Raw genomic sequence first — 22,315 nt, forward strand, 5'->3', positions numbered from 1 at the left:
CCTTTGCTCAAATGGACAAATCTTGGTTTCTAGATGCACAAAGTTGGTAAAAAAAAAACAACAACAAAAACTGCGGCTGTAACTGCAGTCAAAGGCGGCTCTGCCAAGTAGTGAATCAGAGGGTAGAATAAAGTGCACAACACACAAAAGTCAGATTTACTGTTGGAATCACTTTTTCTCGACCAGTTAACAGATAATCACCCACATATTCATCACACTTTTTCTTTGCTGACTCCCAACCAGCTAACAGTTCAGTATGATTACCTCGTTCACCTCAGCAATCCACATCTCAAACGCTTTACAGCACGCCCATTACAGGTGTCATTAGCTGTCCTCCTTATCCAGGCTTCTTTTGTTGATTGTGAACAACAGGCACAAGGGTTAAAACTACAGAAACCTCTCTGGATCAATGGACCAGAAAGAAGGCAGCAGTGCTTGTTTATCCTGCCGACGGGGGATGGAGAGTCAGGAAGCAGAGGTGACACAAACAAACAAAGACTCGTGGAGGAATGGAGAGACTCAGAACCAGCAGGGTGAAGCCACTGTGAGGAGGCAAACCTGGGAACGACTGGAACTGATCAGCTGAAACTGTTCGATCCACGTTTACCCAAGACAAGACGAGAAAGAGCGCAAACTTTAGGGGTTATTGTGATTTAACTCGTTTCTTCTGGGCATTTAGATGAAAACAATACTTGAGAACATGCATTCATGAAGTCAACAATTATTTTAATATTAAAAATGTTTAAAAAGCTATTAAATACATGAGCCATTTTTATGTCTCATTTGTAATTATTCATAATCTTTCTGTTGGGCTACAACAATAAAATCGGACTACAATTTCAATTTGTGGCATAAAGTGTGAAGAAGTTCACGGGGGTGTAAATACTTTTGCAAGGCCCTACATATATTGCAGATATTTTGTGCTTTTAATCTGGCAGATGGGTGACAATAAGTGAGCAGACTTTTATGAAAACTGATAGTGTAATTGGACTTTAATACCACAAAATGAGTCAAAAGTGACACCTCCCACACTTTAACCCGTCCTGAATGCACCATTTTATCCCATCCCTAATACAACAGATTTTTTAAAGCCATTGTCATAGTTCAAGTGAAGCCTTCCTCGTATGTGTTCATGATTTAATCCAAACAAATCCAATAATTTGTTCTTCATTTTTGAGTATGAATGTTAGACACTAAAATATGCCAACAGGTCATAGTAAACATGTAAATATAATAAAACTGTAGCATGTTTATCCAGTTGAATTTACAATATATGTTTGAGCACGTGGATAATTGTGCTTCATCCAGGATTCAGAAGTTTTCATATTGAAAAAATTGTTTAGAGATCTGTGTAAAATGAATCCAACAGGATTCACCTTGAAGTGAAATGTTGAATGGAAGGTGGGAGTTTCTGCTATGTACACTTGTATATTGACCTCTCTTTATTCAGGCCGCTGGCTGAGGTTATCAGCCCCCAGCGGCTCCTTGGAGGAATTCCTCTGAAACCACTCGCATTGAACCGGCGGCACAGGAGGTTCAGGAGCCGGCAAGTTATCCCAGTGAAATGTATATTGGTTGCACATGTACTCTGATATCTAGTATAAAGACTCATACATGTTTATCAGGAAAACATCTGCTTTTCATAGAGGTGAACAAAAAAAAACCCTTGGTGTTCAATGAAAAATGACTACAGAGAAAACAGGTTACTCGTTGTTTCCTTTATTCAACCCACAAACCGTGTGAAAATTGTTTTGTGACATCAAAGAAAAAAAAAAAAAAGTTTCACATTCTTTATGTAACACTTGAGGTGTAGTATCTGAAGGCAGCATCTGAAGACAGCTGGCAGGATTATGGAACCACACTGAGCGACAAGCGCTTCTGGAATGAATGTATATTCAGAGGATTAGCTCTGGATTTTCCTTCAAGTGCTTAGGTTACTCATCGATGAGGCTTTGCTGTTGTTAGGTACTTTTCAGTGGTGATTTTTAACTCGCAAGCTACTACAGGAAGGCACGCTTTCACGTTAAAGAAAAAAAAAAAAAAAAGGAAAATTGGTCTGAGCTTTGAAGCAAACAGAAAACAGCTTTGTTCTGCACAAAAGAACCAAATGAGAGTGAAAATGATGGATGTTGAAACAACATGATGATGAAGACAGACTGAAATCACCGGGTGCTTCTGGTCATCTCTCTTTGTCACAACGTAGTCATCGCCCAGCTCTGCCTAGATGTCCATTTCAAACTGTGCGTCTTCACCTACAAAACACAGAACAAATGTTGTTCATCGAAAAATACACACAAATCCTCATAACAATATTCACCCCCAGATAAAAATGATTTAAAATAAATATTGATTATTACTTCCACTTTTAGAGCTAATGTTTGATTAGTTTGATGCATTTTCAGTCACTCCACAGCATTTGAAGCATTCAGTATTCACATATGTGTCTCTCTTTAAGCCATTCTGCAATGAAAGACATAAAATGGCATTACCATCCGCATAAAAAGCAGCAAATGCTACTGCCTCAAATGAAAGATTCATCTCCCAATAGATACAATACTCTTAACCTATGGAGAGCTTACTGGTTTTAAACTTTCTGAGAATCAGTTCTTTGCATTTCCACCATATGAACTGGTTCTGCAACCAATAAGCCAGCCCTGAGTGGTGGCCCGGGCTACTGGAATTTATCATTTTCCAAAAATAATGGAATCTCTTGAATTTGTCCAAACTGTTAACCATATGTCAATCTAACATATAACTGCATGATATTGTGACAAAGTTGGAAAATAAACCTGGCAAAGAGAACATTAGCAAACACCAGTGATGGAGCTGGAAAAACAGAACAGCAACCATGACCTCAATGCATCTTATCTAAACTGTAGCATCCAGAGACATTTTAGTCATCATGTAATGTTTGTCTGAGGTGTGAACATACCAGCATTGCTCGTTTCAGGAGCAGAAATGGAGTTGTTGTTCTCGACTTCCCCGTTGACAGTCTTCTCCTTGGGCCCTTTGGATGGCGGACTGGTGACCCCTGGAATGGGGGGCAAACCTCGAGGAGGGGTCCTGGCCAGCGGAGAGCTGCGGCACTCTAGCAGGAACTTTCGGTCATAGATGATCCTGGTTCCTGTTCAAATGAAAAGGACAGGCATCACAAAAACTTTAACGCAAGAGAAAAAACAGACACCTTGTATCAGCTAATGAGCTAATTAACTGAAAAGAACGAAGCAGCCAATTAAAGACCAAAACTCAGCTGCCAATATAATAGTTATTCAGAATAAGTCAAACAGACCAAAGGATATGTCTGAGACATTTTTCTTTCTTGACTAACAGTGTCTCCTAAAGCAAAGATATGTTGAAAATTTGTTCATCCATTGGGGATTTGTAATCTTTTTACAGGCAGCAAGTGAAGTGTGTATCACAACTAACTACTTACTCTAATCATCACTAGCGCGTAAAGTATATTAAAAACAACAACTTTAGATTAAACAGTCATCGTTCAACACAAATTCCAGACAAATTTGTATTTTTTAAGTAGTTTTTTTAAGCCAAATATACGGTCAAATACACATTTTGACTGTATGTACATAGTGCACACTGTACTCAATAAAAATTAGGAACGACGGTTGATTTAACAGAAGTGAAAGGGCATAAAACTGCTGAGAAACAGTGAAACATGCACACACACAAACCTATTGACTGACTCTTAATGAGTCAGGCACCAGGATGTAAAAAAGACATTCGTTTTGTAAAATGAATCAGAGTTAAAAAAAAAAAGAATATTGTTTAAAGTTAGACTGTCTTGGATGTTATGTTACATACTGTATGAGTAAAACACATGAAATATTCTCAGTTTATGTGACATACTTGTATACTTAGCTAAAAGTGTTGTATCATGTGAAGGCAGTTTTTATAAACTTGAAGATAAAATGTTTCATTTCTCCACCATTAACTAATCTGGATTATATTAAATGAAGGTTATATGTTGCAGGTCAATAATGCTTTTAATCGGTCCCCAAACTCCCCACTTCAAAAACTTGGAACTACTATCTAAAACTGAACTTGGACCTCTGTTTAAAAAAAAAGAGTACTGCAGCAGGTTGAAGGAAAACCTCTGAGACGACAGCGCCCTCTACAGATCACCTGTAAGGCACACACACACACAAACACAGAGACAACTGCATATCTATGGTGACAGAAGCTGCAGGGATCTGGCCATGTGACTCAGAGAGCAGAGGTTAAATCCTTAAAAAAAACTGCAGCTATTGATCAAGATCGTAGATAAAATGAAAAATTAAACTTTCAACACATCCAACTTAAAGGAAAAGCTTTGTCTGAAGCATATCACCCCCACTGAAAGGATAACAACAATAAAGTGCTTCAGAAAGACTGCTTCGCGTTTGTTGCTAGCGTTAGCAGCTAGCTGCAGCAGAGCCACCAGCTGACTGTGGCAGTCCTCGAGGAGTTAGCATGAACACAACGCAACCAAGCTGCTCTTTGAAGGTGGTGCTTTGAGGCTGCACGCACAGGAATAGACCCTTAGTCGTATTTATATGCATAAATATTATGTGTGCAGGCAGTACTGTCCGTACCTCCAGGAGTGGTGCTAAACAGGGTTCCTCCGGGGGTGGTGGAGTAGTCGTGGGGCATGTGATCCGCGTTGTTGATGATCACCCTCCTGGTCGACGGGATGGCCTTGGCAGTTGTCTTCTGGCAGTCGGTGGACATTTTCGTTCAACTGTAATGAACTTAAACTAGCTAACTAAGTGACATGAACCAGCGAAGAAGTCTAGAACAAAAGCCAGGGTGAGTGACAGAAGCTGTTTTGGCTCAACAGGATGGCTCCTTTCTGCTAAATAAAAATAAACATCTACTTTTCATTAGTGCAAATCAAGAACACCGTCTGAGTTCTTCATATCACCACCGTCTCACACTCACTGAAAGTGTCGAGGATCTTTGCTACAAGGCCCTCAGCACACTTTGCTTCCACATGCACACAAAACAACACTCAGACAGACACCCAGACAGGCTGCAGGGGGAAGTACTGCTAAGAAAAATAAGCAGAATTGACCCACTGCGCCCTCTACTGGCAGATTGTGCAGGTATAATCGCTGCAGAGAGTTGCATTATGTCTACAAACTCCGTTAAAACACACACACACACACACACACACACACACACACACACACACACACACACCCCCCCACACACACACACACACACACGCAAACATCGTATTTTTTGTCGGATTCTGTGAAAACTTGTAAATATAGCTGCTGATAAATTGTTTGGGTTCGGCTTGAAATTAGTTTTTTGTGGAACTCAAGATACACAATAATGAACATAGAAAATGGGCTATTTAAAAATTTAAATACGTTTTAGCTTAATATTAGATTTCACCAGTTAAGTTATAGCATTAAAATCTCAAAATATTTTGCAATCTTATGCTAAGAAATATTATAATATCCTAAAATACTAATCTTTTGGTGTTCTGTTGACACAACTGTGGATGTTTCTCTACTTGCAAATAAGATATTTTATTAGAGAGCCAATCAAACATACAAAAAAAATCTCTGAAAATTACAAACTAATTGTAGATATTTTTCATTTCCAATATATGAAGCAGGAAATACAAAAAAGAGCGTCCTTTGTAAGATCCTGCATGACGTAATATTATTTTAACAACAGTACGTGTAAAGTGTTAAACTTTTAAACTGAAAGACTTGGTGAAATGTGCAAGAGTCATGTTATTAGTAAAATATGAACATGACAATTACCTGGCTAAAAGTAATTAAAAACAAATAACACTTATTGCTATGTCTCAATGCTTATATTTTTCCAAAATTATACTTTTTTTGATAAAAACCTAATTTTCAAAATGCACAGTAATTATTTCTTCAGCACATCCTACTTTAGTGTACATCAGGTTTTTTAACTGCTGATTAACCAGTCTGGCTCTTTTATCCAAATATGCTGTACAATAATGAAAATGATTACAAACAAGGAACAATAGGGCAAAATTTCATTTCTGTCTATTTGCCTTTCACTCTGAGAGCTTACATCAAGACTCACCATCCACAATAATCTTCGAAAATACTTGAATGAAATGAGTTACAACCATATTTAATTTCCCTTTTGGATAGTAACATTATTTTTTTAATTTGTACTTTATACCTATTTCAGTCACTGATAAGGCAGCCAGTCATTTTGCAATCAGAAAGCTGTGTATTCAATTCCCACTCCATCCCCTCTCACATCAACACGCTCCTGGACAAGGCACTTAATCTCAAGTTATACTTACCGATCCACGTGTTGGTGTGATCATGGCTGTGAGCTGTGGATTAGCGCCTGTCACAAAAGTATACACACGATACGCAAACACATTTCATTTCTTTATTAATTTTGTAAATGTTGAGCTGGTGTACAGAGTAAATTGTCAATAGATGCCCTCAGACTTTGATTAGCTTAAAAGGTTTTCACATGTATATTTTAAATCCATGTTTGACTCTCCATGACAATAAAAAAACAAACAAAACAAAAAAAAAAAAACAAGTTAAAACACCCATAATATCCCCATTTATCCCCAGGTTGCAGGCAATACCCAGAACTCAACAGTCTCTTGGTAGCTACAGCTGTATGATGCTAAAAGTACATCCATAACATAATAGAAATCCCAGTTGACAAGTAAGGGTGCATAGCATTCTAAGTAAATATATATATTTATATGTTTCATATATATATATAGCCTTTTTATGTTAAAAACATTTTGTGCATGTGCGCAGTTGCATTCCTTAGTATTGAGTAATATGCTATTGCGTTAATAATGTCTTCAATCCATTCTAAAGGAATATACATGTGTTCTCTAGTTTTTGCAGGAGTTAATATTTTTGCATGAACTTGGTGCATGGCATCGTTTTTGGCAGTCCCTCAGTGCAGGGCTTTCCAGGTTTTCACCTCGCTGTTGTGAGCACAGCGCCTCCTGCTGGCACCTGCTTGGACACCTTTCTGACCACATTCAGTACGTCACCATGTGGAAGCCTCAGATTTGGCTCAGTCTCATATTTGGTAAGAGGGAAACAAATAAAAAAAAAAAAACCAAACAAACAAAGCAATAGAGGGAGGGCTGTGTTGAGGAAAAATGCTTGTCATCTCGAAGCCACTAAATTCCTCAAGAAATTCCATCTATTTTGAGATTGCTCCCCCTTAGTGTGTTTTCCCCAATAATCAGATCCCTGTAACACTAACCCTGACATCAGCAGAGGAGTCATAAAATCAGTCAGTTTGTAAAAACAACCCAAACATGTCGGAAGGATGAAATATCCCTTTAGAAAACATTAAATAAATAAATAGTCTTAAAAAGTTCAAAAAAATGACTTTTAGCCTCCACAAATAAATCCTGAAAACAAAAGCTCATGTGAACTTATGAATTTGTTATATTTGCTCAAAGCCACATATATTATTTTACTATTTTTGTTGCCATCTATAGAAGGTGCGAGGCCTTACACTGCAGCACAATAGAAAGTCAGAGGTGTCACATTCAATACATGAATAATTTGTTATTTATGAATGTGACCATTTAAAAAATATATGTTTTTAAAAACTCAATTCATTAAAATAAATGTAAATATTTGCTAATTTTATGAAACACTAGAAACCCTCCCGACCCCACTAAGGGACAAGGGTGTAAAGAAAATGGATGGATGAATGAAACGCTAGATTGCACAATCTAGCAATCCAAATTAAATAATATTCCAAATTAAATAATAAAATAATAATAATATTTCATCGTCCTTATTTCATTGCAACATAAGTTGCTACGATCTACTTGAGGTTCTACAGTTGCAATGTCAATAATTTACATTGAAATATCACAATATATAAAAGTTACTTCACTCTTGAAAGGGAAAAAAACATAATAAATTCAAATTTTGATTTATGATTTTAATATTTAGTTAATTATGTATAATACGTGTGATGTTGCTATAATATTTAGCTTATTTGTTGTATTTTTGGTAATGTTTTTTAAATGGTCACATATATAAATTTCAACAGAAACAAGTATTTTATGTATTGTGGCACATCAACCTTTGAGACCAGAAAAAATGGTAAAAAAATATTAGCAAGTCACCAGGAAAATAAAATAAAAAAATATATATCTGAAAGAATAATCATTTGACATTTCCAAAAAGAAACATAATGGGAAAATATTATTACATATATAATATCAAGTCATCTATATATACTTAAATTTAGCTCATTTCAGGATTTATTTCATTGATATATTCATCAAAGCATTTTAAATACTCTGCAGTGTAACCAAAAAACAGGTGTTACGTTGTATGGTGCAACTCGTATGCTGTGACAGACCGGGAACTACTTTTAGTTCAATAAATTTTCAGTAGATAATCTTACTTTCATAGGTACTAAATGAGATAATAAAATATAAATATCATCTAACAAAGAGATAATTGCAAATACTAGTCAAGGCTTTCCTGTTTAAAAACCGTCCTTCATGTATGTTTGTGATGAAGTCAAACGTACAATGAGCAGATACTGAATTTTAAACATCAGAGTGAACACCCTAATATCTACTGAAATACAGAGCCAACACATAACAGGACTCACAGTAATACCACCACTTTACATTCATCGCTTCTGGCTGTGGAGCCTACTAAACATTTACAGATGGCTGCTTATTGCGACATTTCTGTGGTTTACATATTTTTGTCTGATAAGAGTTCAGTGGTGAACGTGACATCGGAATTAAACGCATGTCTAAATAGTTTGCATCATGTGAGATGGCACACACATATTGAGGTAAATCAACCTTTTAAAACTGATTAGAAAGTTTATGTATATAGTCTCTGACTATTTGCAGTATCACACCCTAACTATAACTTGTCCCTTTATCTGGGACAGAAGAGGTACCCAGAAACACATGCAAACTTATAAGGTGCATATGAATGTCTGTAAGGTTTTAAAAACTGCTTGAACACACCTACATTCTCAAATAAACAACAAAATCAAACTTTGGGCACTTTGCAGATGAAATTCATGCAGTGACGGTTTTTGACATGGCTCACCACCCAGGGCGTCATTCCATCAGGGATGTCATGAGCATGCCCAGTCATTGTACACAGTCAGTGTTACAGTGTAAAACTGTAACAAAATAAACATCTATACAATGTAGTATGGTAAAGATGATGAACTTGATATCTGAGTTGTAGACTGCTAGAGATATTTCACTCTTTTTTTTTTTTAGCAGTTTGGACAACATTTTCTCTGTTTATTCAAAATCTGAAAAAGGAAACTGAGACCGATGAACCTTAACTGGATTATCCTGCTCTGAGCAGGTAGGTGCCACTTTTTTAAAACACAGTTTGAGATTCACGAAACTTTCAATCTTTATGTGCAACATTAAAAAGTTCAATTTATAATACATTATTCTTTTAGAATCAGGATCTCCACAGATTGACACAAGCTAGAAACTATACAGATGGATTAAGCATGAGTTGTTCTACAGTGATTTGTGCATATTTCCATCTATTTTGCGCCATTTGTGCAAAAACCGCCACTGGATTTATGATATGAAGTCATACCAACATAAACAATGTTTTCGTGAAGCAAAATATACAAAGGTGGAATCCTAAATTACTGACATCATTTCTGAAAAAAGAGAAGACTCTAAAGCTGTGATTAGGTTTAGGAAGACTGTGACCTTTGATCCTTAAATTTCCATTCTTCTCTCACACTCTCACACATAAATATGCACTTTTTTTCTTTTTGTTAGCAGTTATTGCTCCTTTTGAATATTACATGAAGAAACGTCTAAGAAAGTGAATTATTACAACATAAGATGAATTGAAAGGAGACGAGATTGGAGACGAGGGGGAGCCAGGCTCACAGTTACGGGTCAGTATTACAGTTTCTCATCACAGTGATCGGCGACTGACTGCCTTAGATACGCTCCGAGTAGCCATCCAAAGGACAAACATCAGAGCTCAACACGACTTCGACCCATGACGCGACGCTCCCCTGCCTGCCCAGTCAGATCAGTGCTACATTACCAGTGTTTCAGCTACCTCATCGAGTGACATCTTCTAGTGGAGGACAGGTGATCAGTACGTGCACTGTGTGTGTGTGTGTGGTGGGGTCAAATGCTGCAGGATTTACTGGACAGCTGTGAGCGGAAAGTGGGATCTTGTCCTCCGTCGGGAAAGGAGGACAGGACTGCTACATGTGCTCTGATAGGGTGACCACAGAGGTGAGATATATTATTACAATACAGTGTGGACGAAACCAAAGCAAAAGAAGAGAGAGATGGAAGAGAAGTTTAGTCTCCTCAAAATCTTTCATCTAAACTGTTCTACACAAAGAGAAGGTATTGAAACTGCCTCCTACAGATGGAAAAGAGCCACAGTGCAGCAACCGCAGTCTAAATGATGGCAGCAAGTGACAGGTGCAGAAAAATGAGCATAAACTGAATTAAAACAGGCAGAGCGACATAACGTTTGCATGTTCTTGTACCCACAAAGACCTCAGGATATATAGACTAATATTATATAGGTTCTGACAGAACTGATCTAACAAGAAAACCAGGGAGGAATCTCTTATGTACATGAAAGCAGCATCAGTGGCATCGCATAGAGATCTTAGAGAACATAAACAACACACGTAACACACTGTCACGTAGAGCTTTTGAGTGCATACAATATTATGTACAACACTGATATTCTTGGGTGGTTAGAGGAGCTTTACTGGGCTCGGAGCACTGAGAGGGGATTAAAACGGATCTGTGTGTTGAGGAAGAAAGGAATTTGAGTTTGCAGTCTCTTTTTTTTGTCTCTGACTGATAAACAGTTAATTTCCTGGTTAATTTAGAAATCAGACCAGTGATTGAATGAACATTGCATGCCTGTCCCATCCCGCCCCTTTTACCCGCCCCTGTGTTTCCCTCTGTATTTGTAGTTAAAGACAGGCCATGCGGCAGCAATCACTCATGCTGATACAGATAACAGGAAGCACATGTCGGTTGCGTTTCTTTCTCTTTTTTTTTTGTTGTTTTTTGCATGTGTTTGGTTTTGTTTTATATGAAATCATGCTTCTAGCCTAGTAGGATTTGTTTTTTTTTATAACCAGAGTTTCTTAAAAATAAAGAGGTAATAAAAACTACAAGTTAGATCTTTATCCTTTTCTTCTGAAACGTGCTGAAAGTCGGCAACACTGCTGTTGTTGTGTTGGATGGGGGATTTCATTTTCATTTGTCGGCCTGTCCCTGTGTGGTCTTCTGCCTGACAGCTGCTGCTGGTCATGTGTCCATGTACGATTGTTTCGGTGAAGGGGTTGAATCTTGTGGAGAACTCTGTGGATAGAGGAAAAATCACTGATGCTGCATTAAGCTACGTACATGTGTTTTAATAGAGTACAGGTGCATCTCAGTCAAGTAGAATGTAAATCTATCTCAATAACACTTTAATTCATAAACCCATGTAACATTTATTAAACATAAGGCTTCATTTAAATTGTTTGGCTCTGTTAATGTTGGTGACTGTTGCTCAGACTTGATGGTAACTCAAAAATTTGTTTTATTAGAATTTCACATAGGGTTAGTAATTTTTTTTTATAGTAAAATATTATTTTTTTAACATAATATGGCAACACACAATCATGGGGAAGACGCCTGACGTAACATTTGTCCAATAGACAACCAGTGACACCCACCGGTCAGCACAAAAGGATGTTGGTAAAGAAGATGGCTGTTCAGGGAGCGGTATATTTAAGAATGGAAAGTTGAGTGGAAGGACAGTGTTGGACAAGCAATGAGGGATACCCACAGCTTCGAGAGTCAACCGAGAAGAGGAGCTCTTGCACTCTTTGTGTTAAGACGCTCCTGAACAAAAAACCCCAGACTAAAGAGTAAAGAAGGAAAAGATGTTGCTCAGTGTTGAGGGGCAGTGAGCTCAATTTGTGTCGGTGGCAGTTAGCAGTAGCACTTCTGGTGTCAGCTGCCACAGCCGCTGGAAGCTGCCACTGACGCTGCTAGGAGGCCATAGAGCAGCCAGAGCTGCTGCTGTTTTGGGGAATGCCGATGCTGCTTTCCGATTATTTTGCTTGTTAGTAAATAATTATTTTTCAAATCATTGGTTGTTAAACTGTGTAAAACCTGTCATATTTTGACTGCATTTACTTGATGGAAAGTGGCATTTCCATTTAGCAATATGTGCTGTGGCGGCTGCCACAAGGATGCTAAGGCTGCCGTGGCAGATGCCTCAAAATCAGTGGTAGCTGCCCCACATTTTGGTGGCAAAGGTACCAACTGTAGGTTCAGTAGGTTTACATTTCAGGAAAAAAAAAGAAAAATGTATGTGTCTATTTGTGTAACAACTGTATGCACTGTTCTCATTTCATACTGAATTAGTGAACTAAATAAACTTCCTTATGACACTCTAATTAATTGAGGTGCACCTGTACAAAAGAGACTGCATGCAAAAAGAAACATTTCAAAGCAAACATGACAATTCTGTGCAAGAGATTGAAAAGTGCCATACACCATGAGTTTGGTCAAATGCTCACAATTTCCCTCATGTACAAACCACAATCTTTATCTTAATCCCAACACACCCCACATTACTGCTGCTGTGACATTTAACCAAAACTGGTTGGCAAAAGCAGGTTAACATGCAAGAGTGAGGCACTTGAAACATCAGTAGTCTCAGGAATGTCATGGCCTTTATTTTAGACAGGACAAGTCACCACGCCCTCACGCACATACGCACACACACGCACGCGCACGCACCGCCTAGTGGCTCAAATTCTCCAGACAACTGCCTTGGCAGCTTTGTCCTTGAGAGCTGCCACTTTACAAGATCTGTCTTGGTTTTGCTGACAGCACACTGTGTCAGACTTTATCAGACTTGTCACAATGTGCACTGAGAAAAACCACTGACCTAGTACAACTTTAAAGATCTCTGCATCGAAACTTTGGAATTATATTAGTGTTCTAGAGCAAAATGAAACTTGAACAGACAATGTTCAAGAAATGTATGGATAGATATATATTGTAGAATCGTCATGTCAATAAGAAAATCTTCAAAGTAAACAAAGTATCGTTTTGTCATTAGGATTTTTTATTCACAAATATAACTCCATGCTATGATGTGAGAATGAAAAAGCCCAGAAGCGGTCAAGGTTTTCAGTAGTTGGTTAGCAATCTAAAAAAATTAAAACTACTTGATTATAATGTCATATGTTTTTGACTAAAGCTAATGAAATTGCATAAAAATAAATTAATAACAATAACGACATTGAGGTTCATCGAGTGCTTTTACAACACTTATAGGGATGAGAAGACATTTTTTGACATGGGGTTGTGTGGTGTTGCATCAGTGGTCAGTATCTTCCCCACTGTAAACATCACTCTATTCACTTAAGAGAAAATAGTTTTTCACTTTAGAATCAAGCTAACAGTCAGTCAAAGTAGTGCAAAGAAGAAAGTACACAACCTAATCTTATGTTGCGCCATGTGTCCCAAGATAAGCATGTCTCATCTTTAGCATTCGGTCTCAGCTACACATGCCAAATATTGCTGCTTAGGCACAGAGATTGTGACAAAGAACAACTCCTCATTCTTTCTTCTTTCCAACATTATTGGTGAATTGCTGCCGGGACTTTGCTTTGGCAGACAAGCTCCATGCTACAGACACTGCCTAACCTGGTGTGCTAAACACTTCAATTCAAATAGTTTCTGGGTACACTTGGTGCCTCAGATGCACTGAGACCTTGGCTGCTGACCAGAAATGGATCATCATCAGCTTCCACCAGTGATCAGTTTTTACTGAGCAGCCGTCAAAACCGCTCATTCAAGCAGCACTGTATTTGTGATGTTAATACAGTGAAATGACACCACAAAATGTAGCCAAGGGCCATAATGGAGGACGAACAGTGAATGTAACATACGCTGTAGTGTTGATTCACATAAAACCTCCTGTATTATTTTATGACAACCAGCTCGTCTTTGTCTTGATCATTTCTGTTTAATCATCCCAAATAGTGATCATGATTTTAAAAAATCTGTTTTCCCAAACTAAAACAACTAAACTAAAGCAAATCAGAATGTAAGATGGAGGTAAGATACTGACTACTGATTACTTCACAGAACCCCTCTACTCTATGTTGAGAGGAAGAGAAAGATTTCCATATTGTTTTAGCTACAGTGTCTATTTGCTGATCATTTTTTTCACATTGCTGTGCCAGTATAATGTTACATGTCATTAGTATTTATTCAAAGGTAAATTTAGATGCATTTAATCCAGAGAGACCAGATTAAATGTTTTCTAACCACAGGTCAGACGAGGCACTGTAGGTCAGTCCCATACCTGCTGGGACGCAGCAGCCTGTCTGCCTCACTGCTTAACTCTCCGCAGACTGGCACATTTCACTATCTGAGCACCTTTCTTCACATCCACAGAATCGGTCTACATTGTGGGGAGAGGGAGAGGGAGTTTACATCGAATGAAGTCCCGGGGTTGAGGACAGATGGTGGAGACAGAAGGGGAAAGGAAGAGGCTTAGAGAATATTAGTAAAGGAGGATAAAATAAAAGAAGAAAACTATAAGTTGGAAAAGTAGAAACATATCAGGACAGGAAGAAAATTGTTTAGACAAAAAAAAGAAGACAGGCAGCAGGGGACACATAATGAAATGTGTATACAGCTGACAGGAAAGGAAAGAACAGGTTAAAAAAAGTAAACGATTTATAGACAGTCGAGCACGGATGGAAACCAGGAAAGTTTAAAGATGGATAAAACACTGGGAATGTGGTACAGAGTAAATGGGAAGTATTTTAACAGGCTCTTAAAGGCCCAAATAAACATCCATCCATCTGAACAGAAGCTAGCATTCATACTCCATGAACTTTTTCTGATTTTCTCTGGTTTCAACCACAAACTTTAACATATGTTATTGGATTTTTATTTAATACACCAACATAAAGTGGAGTTTAATTGCGAGGAAATAAAATAAAATATTTTCAGTTTTCTTTTGCTAATAAAAATCTGAATAATGTTGGATGCATTTTTACTCAATCTTTCTGCATTGGTGCATTTAAAGCTGCTGGTCTTTTGGTGTATGTTTCTGCCATAATAGCACGTCTGGCGTGTGAAAATGTCTCCCATTGTTCTGGTTATAAGAACATTTCATTGGATGAAGGTCTTTAGTGGACATAACTGTTTGACACTTGGCCCAGATTTTTCCGTAGGTTTAGGTTGGACTTTGACTGTACCAACATGCTACGATGTAAACCATTCTTCATTCTTTCATCAGATTTTCCTCCAGTATTTCCCCAAAGTTTGACTTATCCAGCTTCATTTCAATTGGTTATCTGTTTGGTGTGACTGGTTTTTTGTGGGCCAAAGCGATACATTTTCCTTCTATCTGACCAGAACACCTTTTTCACGTTTGTTGTTTCCCCTAGAAAGCTTGTGGTAAAATCGAAGGTTGAGAAGGTTCAAGGGGCATGAACACTTTCACAAATAGACCTAAAGTAAGAACTCTGTACCACATGCTATGTTAAACCCATTCGATGACTGAAGGAAATGAGAATCAGAGGTAGCTCGAGGGATCAGGACACAGCCGTAGTTGAAGGACTGAGCTTTAATAAAAGCAGGAAAACAGATGAATCACTCATTTTGAGAAGAAAGAAAAATTATAGCTATAACAACTGCAGGAGGTAATTTCATTCATTGTAGTGCCAAAAACAATCAAATTGTAGGAATGGCTTAATGATGACAAAAATGAATAAAATCTGAATGAAGTGATAGATTTTTGCATCTTAGCCAAAGCAAACAGAAAATGAGAGATAGTTTTTTTTCCACAGATGCAAAATAAAAGAACATGAAAAAAACATTTGGATGGAAATAAATGTAACAGAAAGTCAGTTTATAGCATTTACCCAAACACACGTCAGATCTTAAACGATTTAGACCTGACACACTGAAACCGGTTAGCCGTTTTTCAGACAAACTAGAACCACATTCAAGTTTACTGCTTTCATCTCTCTATGTTGACGCTGTTGCACTGCTTTACTCTAGCTAATCCTCATATGGTGTCCAGCTGTGTAATTTAATTTAGCAAAACTCAGGTCTAACAATTCCTCTTACTAGTTGAAACCTGAAGAGAGCCATACAGCTGTCTGCAGATCAGAAGCCCACCTTGCTGCCGTCGCGGCCTAGGATGGCGTAGCTCAGGTACTGCTCAGCATCGCCCTCCAGTTCGTTGGCATCCAGCAGGGAACCCTCCACTTCCAGAACCCCTTCTTCTCCCAAACCTTTCCCTCTGCGCACAACTTTTCGTACAATCTATTCCACATTTTAGATGTTGGAGGTGGGGGTGGGGGTGGGGAGCAGACGTGGGCAAGTGGATGATAAAGTAACAGAAAGAGAAGAAGAAATGTTGATGGAGAAAAAAAAACTGTACTTAAAAAATAAAACATCCAACATGAAATGAATGAAGAAGTTTGATACATCTGACAATTGTTTGAATAATCACTAAAGGGGGAAAATGCTGAATGAATATTTAAGCGAGACAGAACAGAATCCTGATTTCACTGTGGCTATAAGGCATGTTGAAAGTGCTGACCTTCTTGGTGACGATGTTTCCATGTTCATCTGTGAACTGCTCCTCACTTACTTGCCCACCAGCAAGGTCTTCAACTTCATCGCCCTGTTGACAACAAGATGCTCATGTTCAAGCTTTCTAATTTAAAAACTAAAAAATATACATTCTTCCTAAAATGCAGGCATGATCTACCTGGTATATATCTAATATGTTGACTTAGATAATTAGATATACCTAATTTCATACAATTTGAGATAGGCTATCTCTTTTTGACTCCTAAGGATGCAGAGTCTTAAAAAAAAATCTAACAAATTTGGATAATTTTCTAAAGCTATTCCTTGAACATTTTGCCTGCACAATCTAAGAGAGGTACAACTATTTAGCTCTTCATAGTAGCTCTGGGTAGCTTTTCACCAGGAGTCATATATTTGCCCAACCAGTCGGTTTGCTTAAGCTCAATCTCATACCTAGTTCATCAAAGCTATTCATTTCCCTTGAGCTCTTTCAGAGTACAACTCACTTTCAGTTTTTTTTACTGTGATTTATGTGAGATCCAACACAGAGTGGTAGATAACTTTGAAGAGGAACAAAAATAATTTTGTTTTGTCTTTGCCAAGTAACTCAAAATCAATCAGACTGGATACAGAACAACCATAAACACACATTTCCTTGTTGTTCCTTCTTTAGGGATCTCATCTTGATTAAGGAAGAATCTGCAGCCTAGTCTTTTGCATATTTTACACATTTTACAAAATTACATTGTATTTATTGCTATCCATCTCCTCTGTTCCTGCTGAAGAAAACCCTCTAATGTTGTTAGCACTATAGTTCATAGTAGAGATTATGTCTTCATTGTAATGTGCAGCATTAATTTCACCACACATTAAGCCAAAAGTTTTTAATTATTCCAACATATTAACTGTGTTCCCTCCTGTCTCAGCTTCAAGTCTGCTACCAAAGACTGAAAATGTAATTTGTTGCTTGTTTCTGCTTAGTTCTCAGGTTAAGTGGGTTGTAAGAGATTTCCAATGAATAACATTCTGATTTGAGTTATTTTTCAGAGTCCTATAAACTTGATTGCAGCTACCAGTGCAATGTATAATTATCTCTCCACCAAGTGGAAACACAGACAATCAGATAGCCAACAGCTTGTTGAGAAGATAGAGATGTTGATTTCAGGATCTACTCATTTTACATTGCATGCTTAAAATCACTACGCATGGGGGTCATTAAAATCCTCTTCCAGAATTAGATAGGTTTTGTACAGTTTGCATACACTGCTAGATATTAATTCAGAAATTCTTGGACACAATCACAGTGAAGTTAATAAAAGCTGAACTTGCATGGACATTGATCCAATCACCATGTTTCCGTAGTTAGGAATATGTTTTTGATGAGAAAATGTAAAGAGGAAAGAAGATGATGCAAGACCAAGATATGTTTAAGGAACTAAGGCTCAGAGTTGTTAAACTGAGTTTTGTCTATTTCTATGACAGCAGAGGATAATGCTGTAGAACTACTTCTGCTTTACAGTCACAGCATAGACTTGTTAGTGTGTTAGATATTATTACTGCATCATTATTTTTCAGCAAGCACTTATTGTGCTTGTTCCAAATAATTGCAATGACACTCGTAAAGAATCATAAACATGTGAGCAAGAGCCTTTTTTGCTGTAAATCACATTAACACACTGCGTCTATGAACGTCTTTTTCTGACTATATCCAGATGGCTTATTGCCAATATTAAACCAGGAAAACACCTTCGACTTTTTTAGCCAGTGTGTCCTTTGTAGCTACATTTAGACGGCAATAAGTGGTTCTAGACCGCATTTATATTCTGTTTATATGGAAAGCATACATGTCTTCTCTGTCTTTTTGAAGGGGGATGGGGTATATGAACATCACTGCATCTTTTAAGCAATATTACAACCTGGTATTTCCTAACAAACCTTTGAAACAATATGTTGCAAAAAGTTTTTTGTTCAACTTCCTTTCTGCACCTCACATTTGTACCTTGAGAATGACTCTGCGGCGGACCACCCTTGTGGTCACGTTCTCCTCCTCGTCAGCGACCCCTTCGACCTCACCCAGCTCATGGTCCAGCTGAGCGTGTATGTAACTGAGCACAGAGCGCACAGAGCCGCTGGCAATGTGGAGGACGTTCTGGCAGCTGATCACCAAGAAAGCCAGCAGCACAAAGCTGAAGAGGAGCTCGGTCACCAGGGCCCACATCGCCCCAGTTTAATGCCCAGCACACCGACACGGTCTGCTCAAAGCGGCTTTAGGCAGGCAGCCTTCTGCTACTCCCTTTTCCCAAACTGTCCTCTCTGCTGTGAGAGAGCGCAGCAGCTGAAGCTCTTTTCCTTCTTGACGCTGTTTCGGTGAAACTGGTGTCTCAGATCATTTTTGTCCTCCAGCAGCTGGGGCAGTGGGCCCTCCTGACCACGTCTCTTCCTTACCAGAACCCAAGTCAAGGATCCAACCAAGAGCAGCTATGAGAAGCTTCTATTAACACCTCTCTGACTTTCAGCCCATGTGATCTGTGGGCTTTAAATACCTCCTCCTGCTCCTGTGCAGATCCATGTGTTGTGGTAATACACCAGCTTTAACTTCAGTTATTTTCCCTTCCTTTCTTTTTGATTTTAACAGCCATCAGGCAAAAACAACTAAATTACTGACACAGTAATGCAGGTTCCAAATGAACCCAAATAGCTTCTTTAATGGTGTTCACTTAAACATGAGGTTAACCCCAGAAACATAGTAAATCCACTTTGGTATTTGTAGTCAAGCAATATCATAGTTAAGATTTGCCTTTTCTGTCTGTCATGTGTACAAAGTTAAGAGGTGGGAGCGACTTGGGGAGGGTCTCATGTAACATGAACGGGAGTCAAAGAATGCTTTCTATATTTGGCCTTTCATACTGTTAGTGGCCATCTTGGGCTCTCGAGTGTCTATGTGAGTTTATGGAAGTGACTTTTGTGATCAGTGATCAGTGTCTGTATGGTTATTTTTCTTTTCTTTACACCTAAACAGTAAATATAAAAGTACTTGGGTTTGGACAATATTTGCATTGTCCAAACCCAATATTTGCCAGAGAAAGAAATTCAGATGAGGGAGTCAGATCATGACCAATCCCTGGAGTGAATTTGATGAAGATATTCAAAACGTAAAAATCAATCATTTCAAATTTTTTCTCCCTGTAGGAAATAACATTGCGTAGCAACCGTTACACTGCATTGAACATAACTATAATTAGGTTCTTCCAAAGCCAATTTGTAGAATTTCACCATGCTTGTTTCTAGGTAATTTACTTGGTCATTGGCTGTGCAGTAATTTGGTAATGCACTAAAACGTTTCACTTTTATAATTCCCGCTGACTTTGAAGAATTATGACTGAATTTCCAAGAAAATGAAAGATCAACACACTCACCTGCCCTTTCAGGCGCACGTCGTCCCAGGCTCTCAGTTCTGGTACCCTGTGTGGGAATCCCAGGCCCTTCTCAAAAGGCTGGGTACCTCTGAAGTGGCCCCGTAAAATCTCAGAATGCCCCATGTCTCTCACGGGTTGAAGCAAGGCCTCCTGGGACATTAGGGATGTGTCTACATCCACAGCATTACGTACAGATGAAATCATAGTCTCCATGGCCTGCCTGGGCTTAGACTGGGTGCCCACCCAAGCCTGTGTTGGGTCAGTGACGGGCATCCACCCTGAACCAGTCTGTTCCTGCAGGTAAGAAAGGAAAGAGCCTCCTCCACTTCCGTTTCCACCATTAGCTGACCTGAAATCAGAAGATAAGTGAGGACATTTAATGTCACAATAAGTTACAGTCCCTTTGCAGTCAACCACGTCTGAAAGGTTTGGCACTGGCATGCAATAGAAACATCCAGGATTCAGATTTTTTATTTTTTATGAGCATTTTACTCAAACCTGGATGCATACTGAGGCTTTACCAACCTGTCTCCATTCCGATCTGCAACACAGCTGAGACCAGGTGACTCACTCAACCGAGCGTACACTCTTTGTTGTCCTGAAACAAGAGAATGTCCTTCTTCTGAGCCAGTTCCACCTAGTCGTCGTCCTCCTCCTTCAGCTCCATCACCACCCGTCGTACTCGTGACGGCTGATAACTCTGAGCTTGCCTCTGACCCCTGACCGTTGTTTAGCCCGTTGAGATTGATCCCTGCTATGGTCCCCCCAATGGAGGCTGGTGTGGTTGTGCTGAGAGAATCCACTCCCATCTCGGAGTCATCTTCTGGCAGCTCAATAGAACCACTCAGCACCACACCCCCTGCGCTGGCTGCACTGGCCTGGCTGGCCGGTCGGCCCAGACTTCCGTACGGCAGCCCCAGCAGACCTTCTGAGTCATCCGCATTGCTGCACTCCAGCGAGGAGTCCTCCACAGCTACCAAGGAGGGGCTGTTGCCAGAGGGCCAAACCTGAACATCGGACATCTCCATTAGGGTGTCTTCTTCTGTGGTGGCAATTGGTGCACAGTCCAGGCTGGACACTTCCTGCCAGTAAGGCTCGGCACCCAACGGAGAGGGCAGGCTGTACTGCATTGAGGCCGGCGAATGGAGCTCCTCCTGCACAAGCCCATAACCTGGAGCGAGACAGAGAGAGGCACGCTGACACCCGGCCCCCCCGCCTCGCTCTCTACCTCACCCCCACAGCACTGGGACCCTGGGAGGAGGTAAGTGCCCCAGCCCAGGAGCTGGGCATCTAGGGGAGGAGAAGAGGAGGCTGAAGGGACAAATGGGAGAGGAGTGGGAAAGAAAAGAGGGGGTAGGGCCAAGACAACAGGAGCTGGAACACAGGTGCAATTAGCTAAGAGAGCAAGGGCAGCTTTTAGAAGAAAGTTTGTCAAGCTCAATCAGCCAATGTTGACGGTGCGAGCAGTGGCAGTGACAGCAGCAGATACAGCCAGTCGGACCAACTGACTGAGACCAAGGTTCGACCCCAGCCGTGGCTGGTGCTGCTCTGCTGGCTGCCACCTGCAGGGGGACAAGACGGATTACCGATCCCTGTCCAGCAGGGACACAAACTCCCATTCTGAAACACACATATCCGCCCACTCAGTGATACATGCATTCAAATTCTCTCAGGAACAGGCAAGTTGTTTTTTGTAGTCAGGCTGGAAAACATGCAATCAGCAGGCAATCCCATTTTCTCATCAGACGTAACTTTACACACACATGTCCACTAGGGATGAATGGCTGTCAGTTTTCACAGCTATTGCAACATTATTACCACTCAAGAAATTCAAAAATAGAAATCATTTATCACGTTTTGAAACAAACCCAGGGACATATGACTGCTTAACAAACACAACAACAATGCAAGCAGGAAGATTTGTCAGCCTCTGAAGAATCGTCTCAAATGGGGTTAGATTTTGAATTTTATTGAAGTACTAGGACTTCCTTTTTTAAGGTGGTCTCTTTTTGTGCTAAACATGCTGAAAGGAAGTAAAAGTCCACCAAAAGCTTGTCTACCAAATGTACTGATGATTTGTGATGTCAGCTATTTGGCCGTTTGCCTAAGGTAACTGTATGACTCGCAACTTTTGATTTATCAGTTGAGTAAAGAGCTACGTGAATGTTTTTCAAAGAGCCGGCATTGCACTTGATCATCTGTAGCTCAAAATCCAAAACTGCTCAAATCATGGTTAGATGATTCTGCACCACACATTCTGCAAACCACAACTTAA

At 39.4% G+C, this 22,315-nt stretch overlaps 2 protein-coding genes across 17 annotated transcripts in view; both read right to left on the minus strand.

The window, feature by feature from the left end:
• Nucleotides 1-1,703: 1,703 nt before the first annotated feature.
• On the minus strand, nt 1,704-5,045 carry eif4ebp1 (eukaryotic translation initiation factor 4E binding protein 1). Its single transcript, XM_008418627.3, has 3 exons — nt 4,590-5,045; nt 2,933-3,124; nt 1,704-2,252 (listed from the first exon to the last, which is right to left on the minus strand). Exons 1-3 carry the CDS (start codon nt 4,723-4,725, stop codon nt 2,221-2,223), a joined length of 360 nt encoding a protein of 119 aa, XP_008416849.1. The 5' UTR covers nt 4,726-5,045; the 3' UTR covers nt 1,704-2,220.
• Nucleotides 5,046-6,376: 1,331 nt separating this feature from the next.
• ank1a (ankyrin 1, erythrocytic a) overlaps nt 6,377-22,315 on the minus strand; it is a 100,998-nt gene continuing 85,059 nt past the window's right edge. For 9 of the 16 annotated variants that reach the window (XM_017306670.2, XM_081610667.1, XM_081610665.1 and 6 more), the window contains 6 exons: nt 20,566-21,211; nt 20,041-20,389; nt 16,632-16,715; nt 16,205-16,351; nt 14,373-14,471; nt 6,377-11,359 (listed from right to left, as the gene is read on the minus strand). In XM_017306670.2, the coding sequence (XP_017162159.1) occupies nt 14,400-14,471; nt 16,205-16,351; nt 16,632-16,715; nt 20,041-20,389; nt 20,566-21,211 (1,298 nt within the window). In that variant the 3' untranslated portion in view covers nt 6,377-11,359; nt 14,373-14,399. The other 7 variants (XM_081610674.1, XM_081610672.1, XM_081610669.1 and 4 more) reach the window with 6 other exon arrangements.

Source organism: Poecilia reticulata, chromosome 9 (genome assembly GCF_904066995.2).
Source record: "Poecilia reticulata chromosome 9, P_reticulata-male-v2, whole genome shotgun sequence".
NCBI classification, from domain to species: domain Eukaryota; kingdom Metazoa; phylum Chordata; class Actinopteri; order Cyprinodontiformes; family Poeciliidae; genus Poecilia; species Poecilia reticulata.

What these genes read in the sequence shown, in the direction of transcription:
- eif4ebp1 (XM_008418627.3), bottom strand. Translation starts at nt 4,725, where the DNA reads ATGTCCACCGACTGCCAGAAGACAACTGCCAAGGCCATCCCGTCGACC. An exon ending in GTTTAGCACCACTCCTGGAG is followed by an intron (nt 3,125 to 4,589) that starts GTACGGACAGTA and finishes TCATTTGAACAG; the next exon opens with GAACCAGGATCATCTATGAC. An exon ending in TCCTGAAACGAGCAATGCTG is followed by an intron (nt 2,253 to 2,932) that starts GTATGTTCACAC and finishes TGTGTTTTGTAG; the next exon opens with GTGAAGACGCACAGTTTGAA.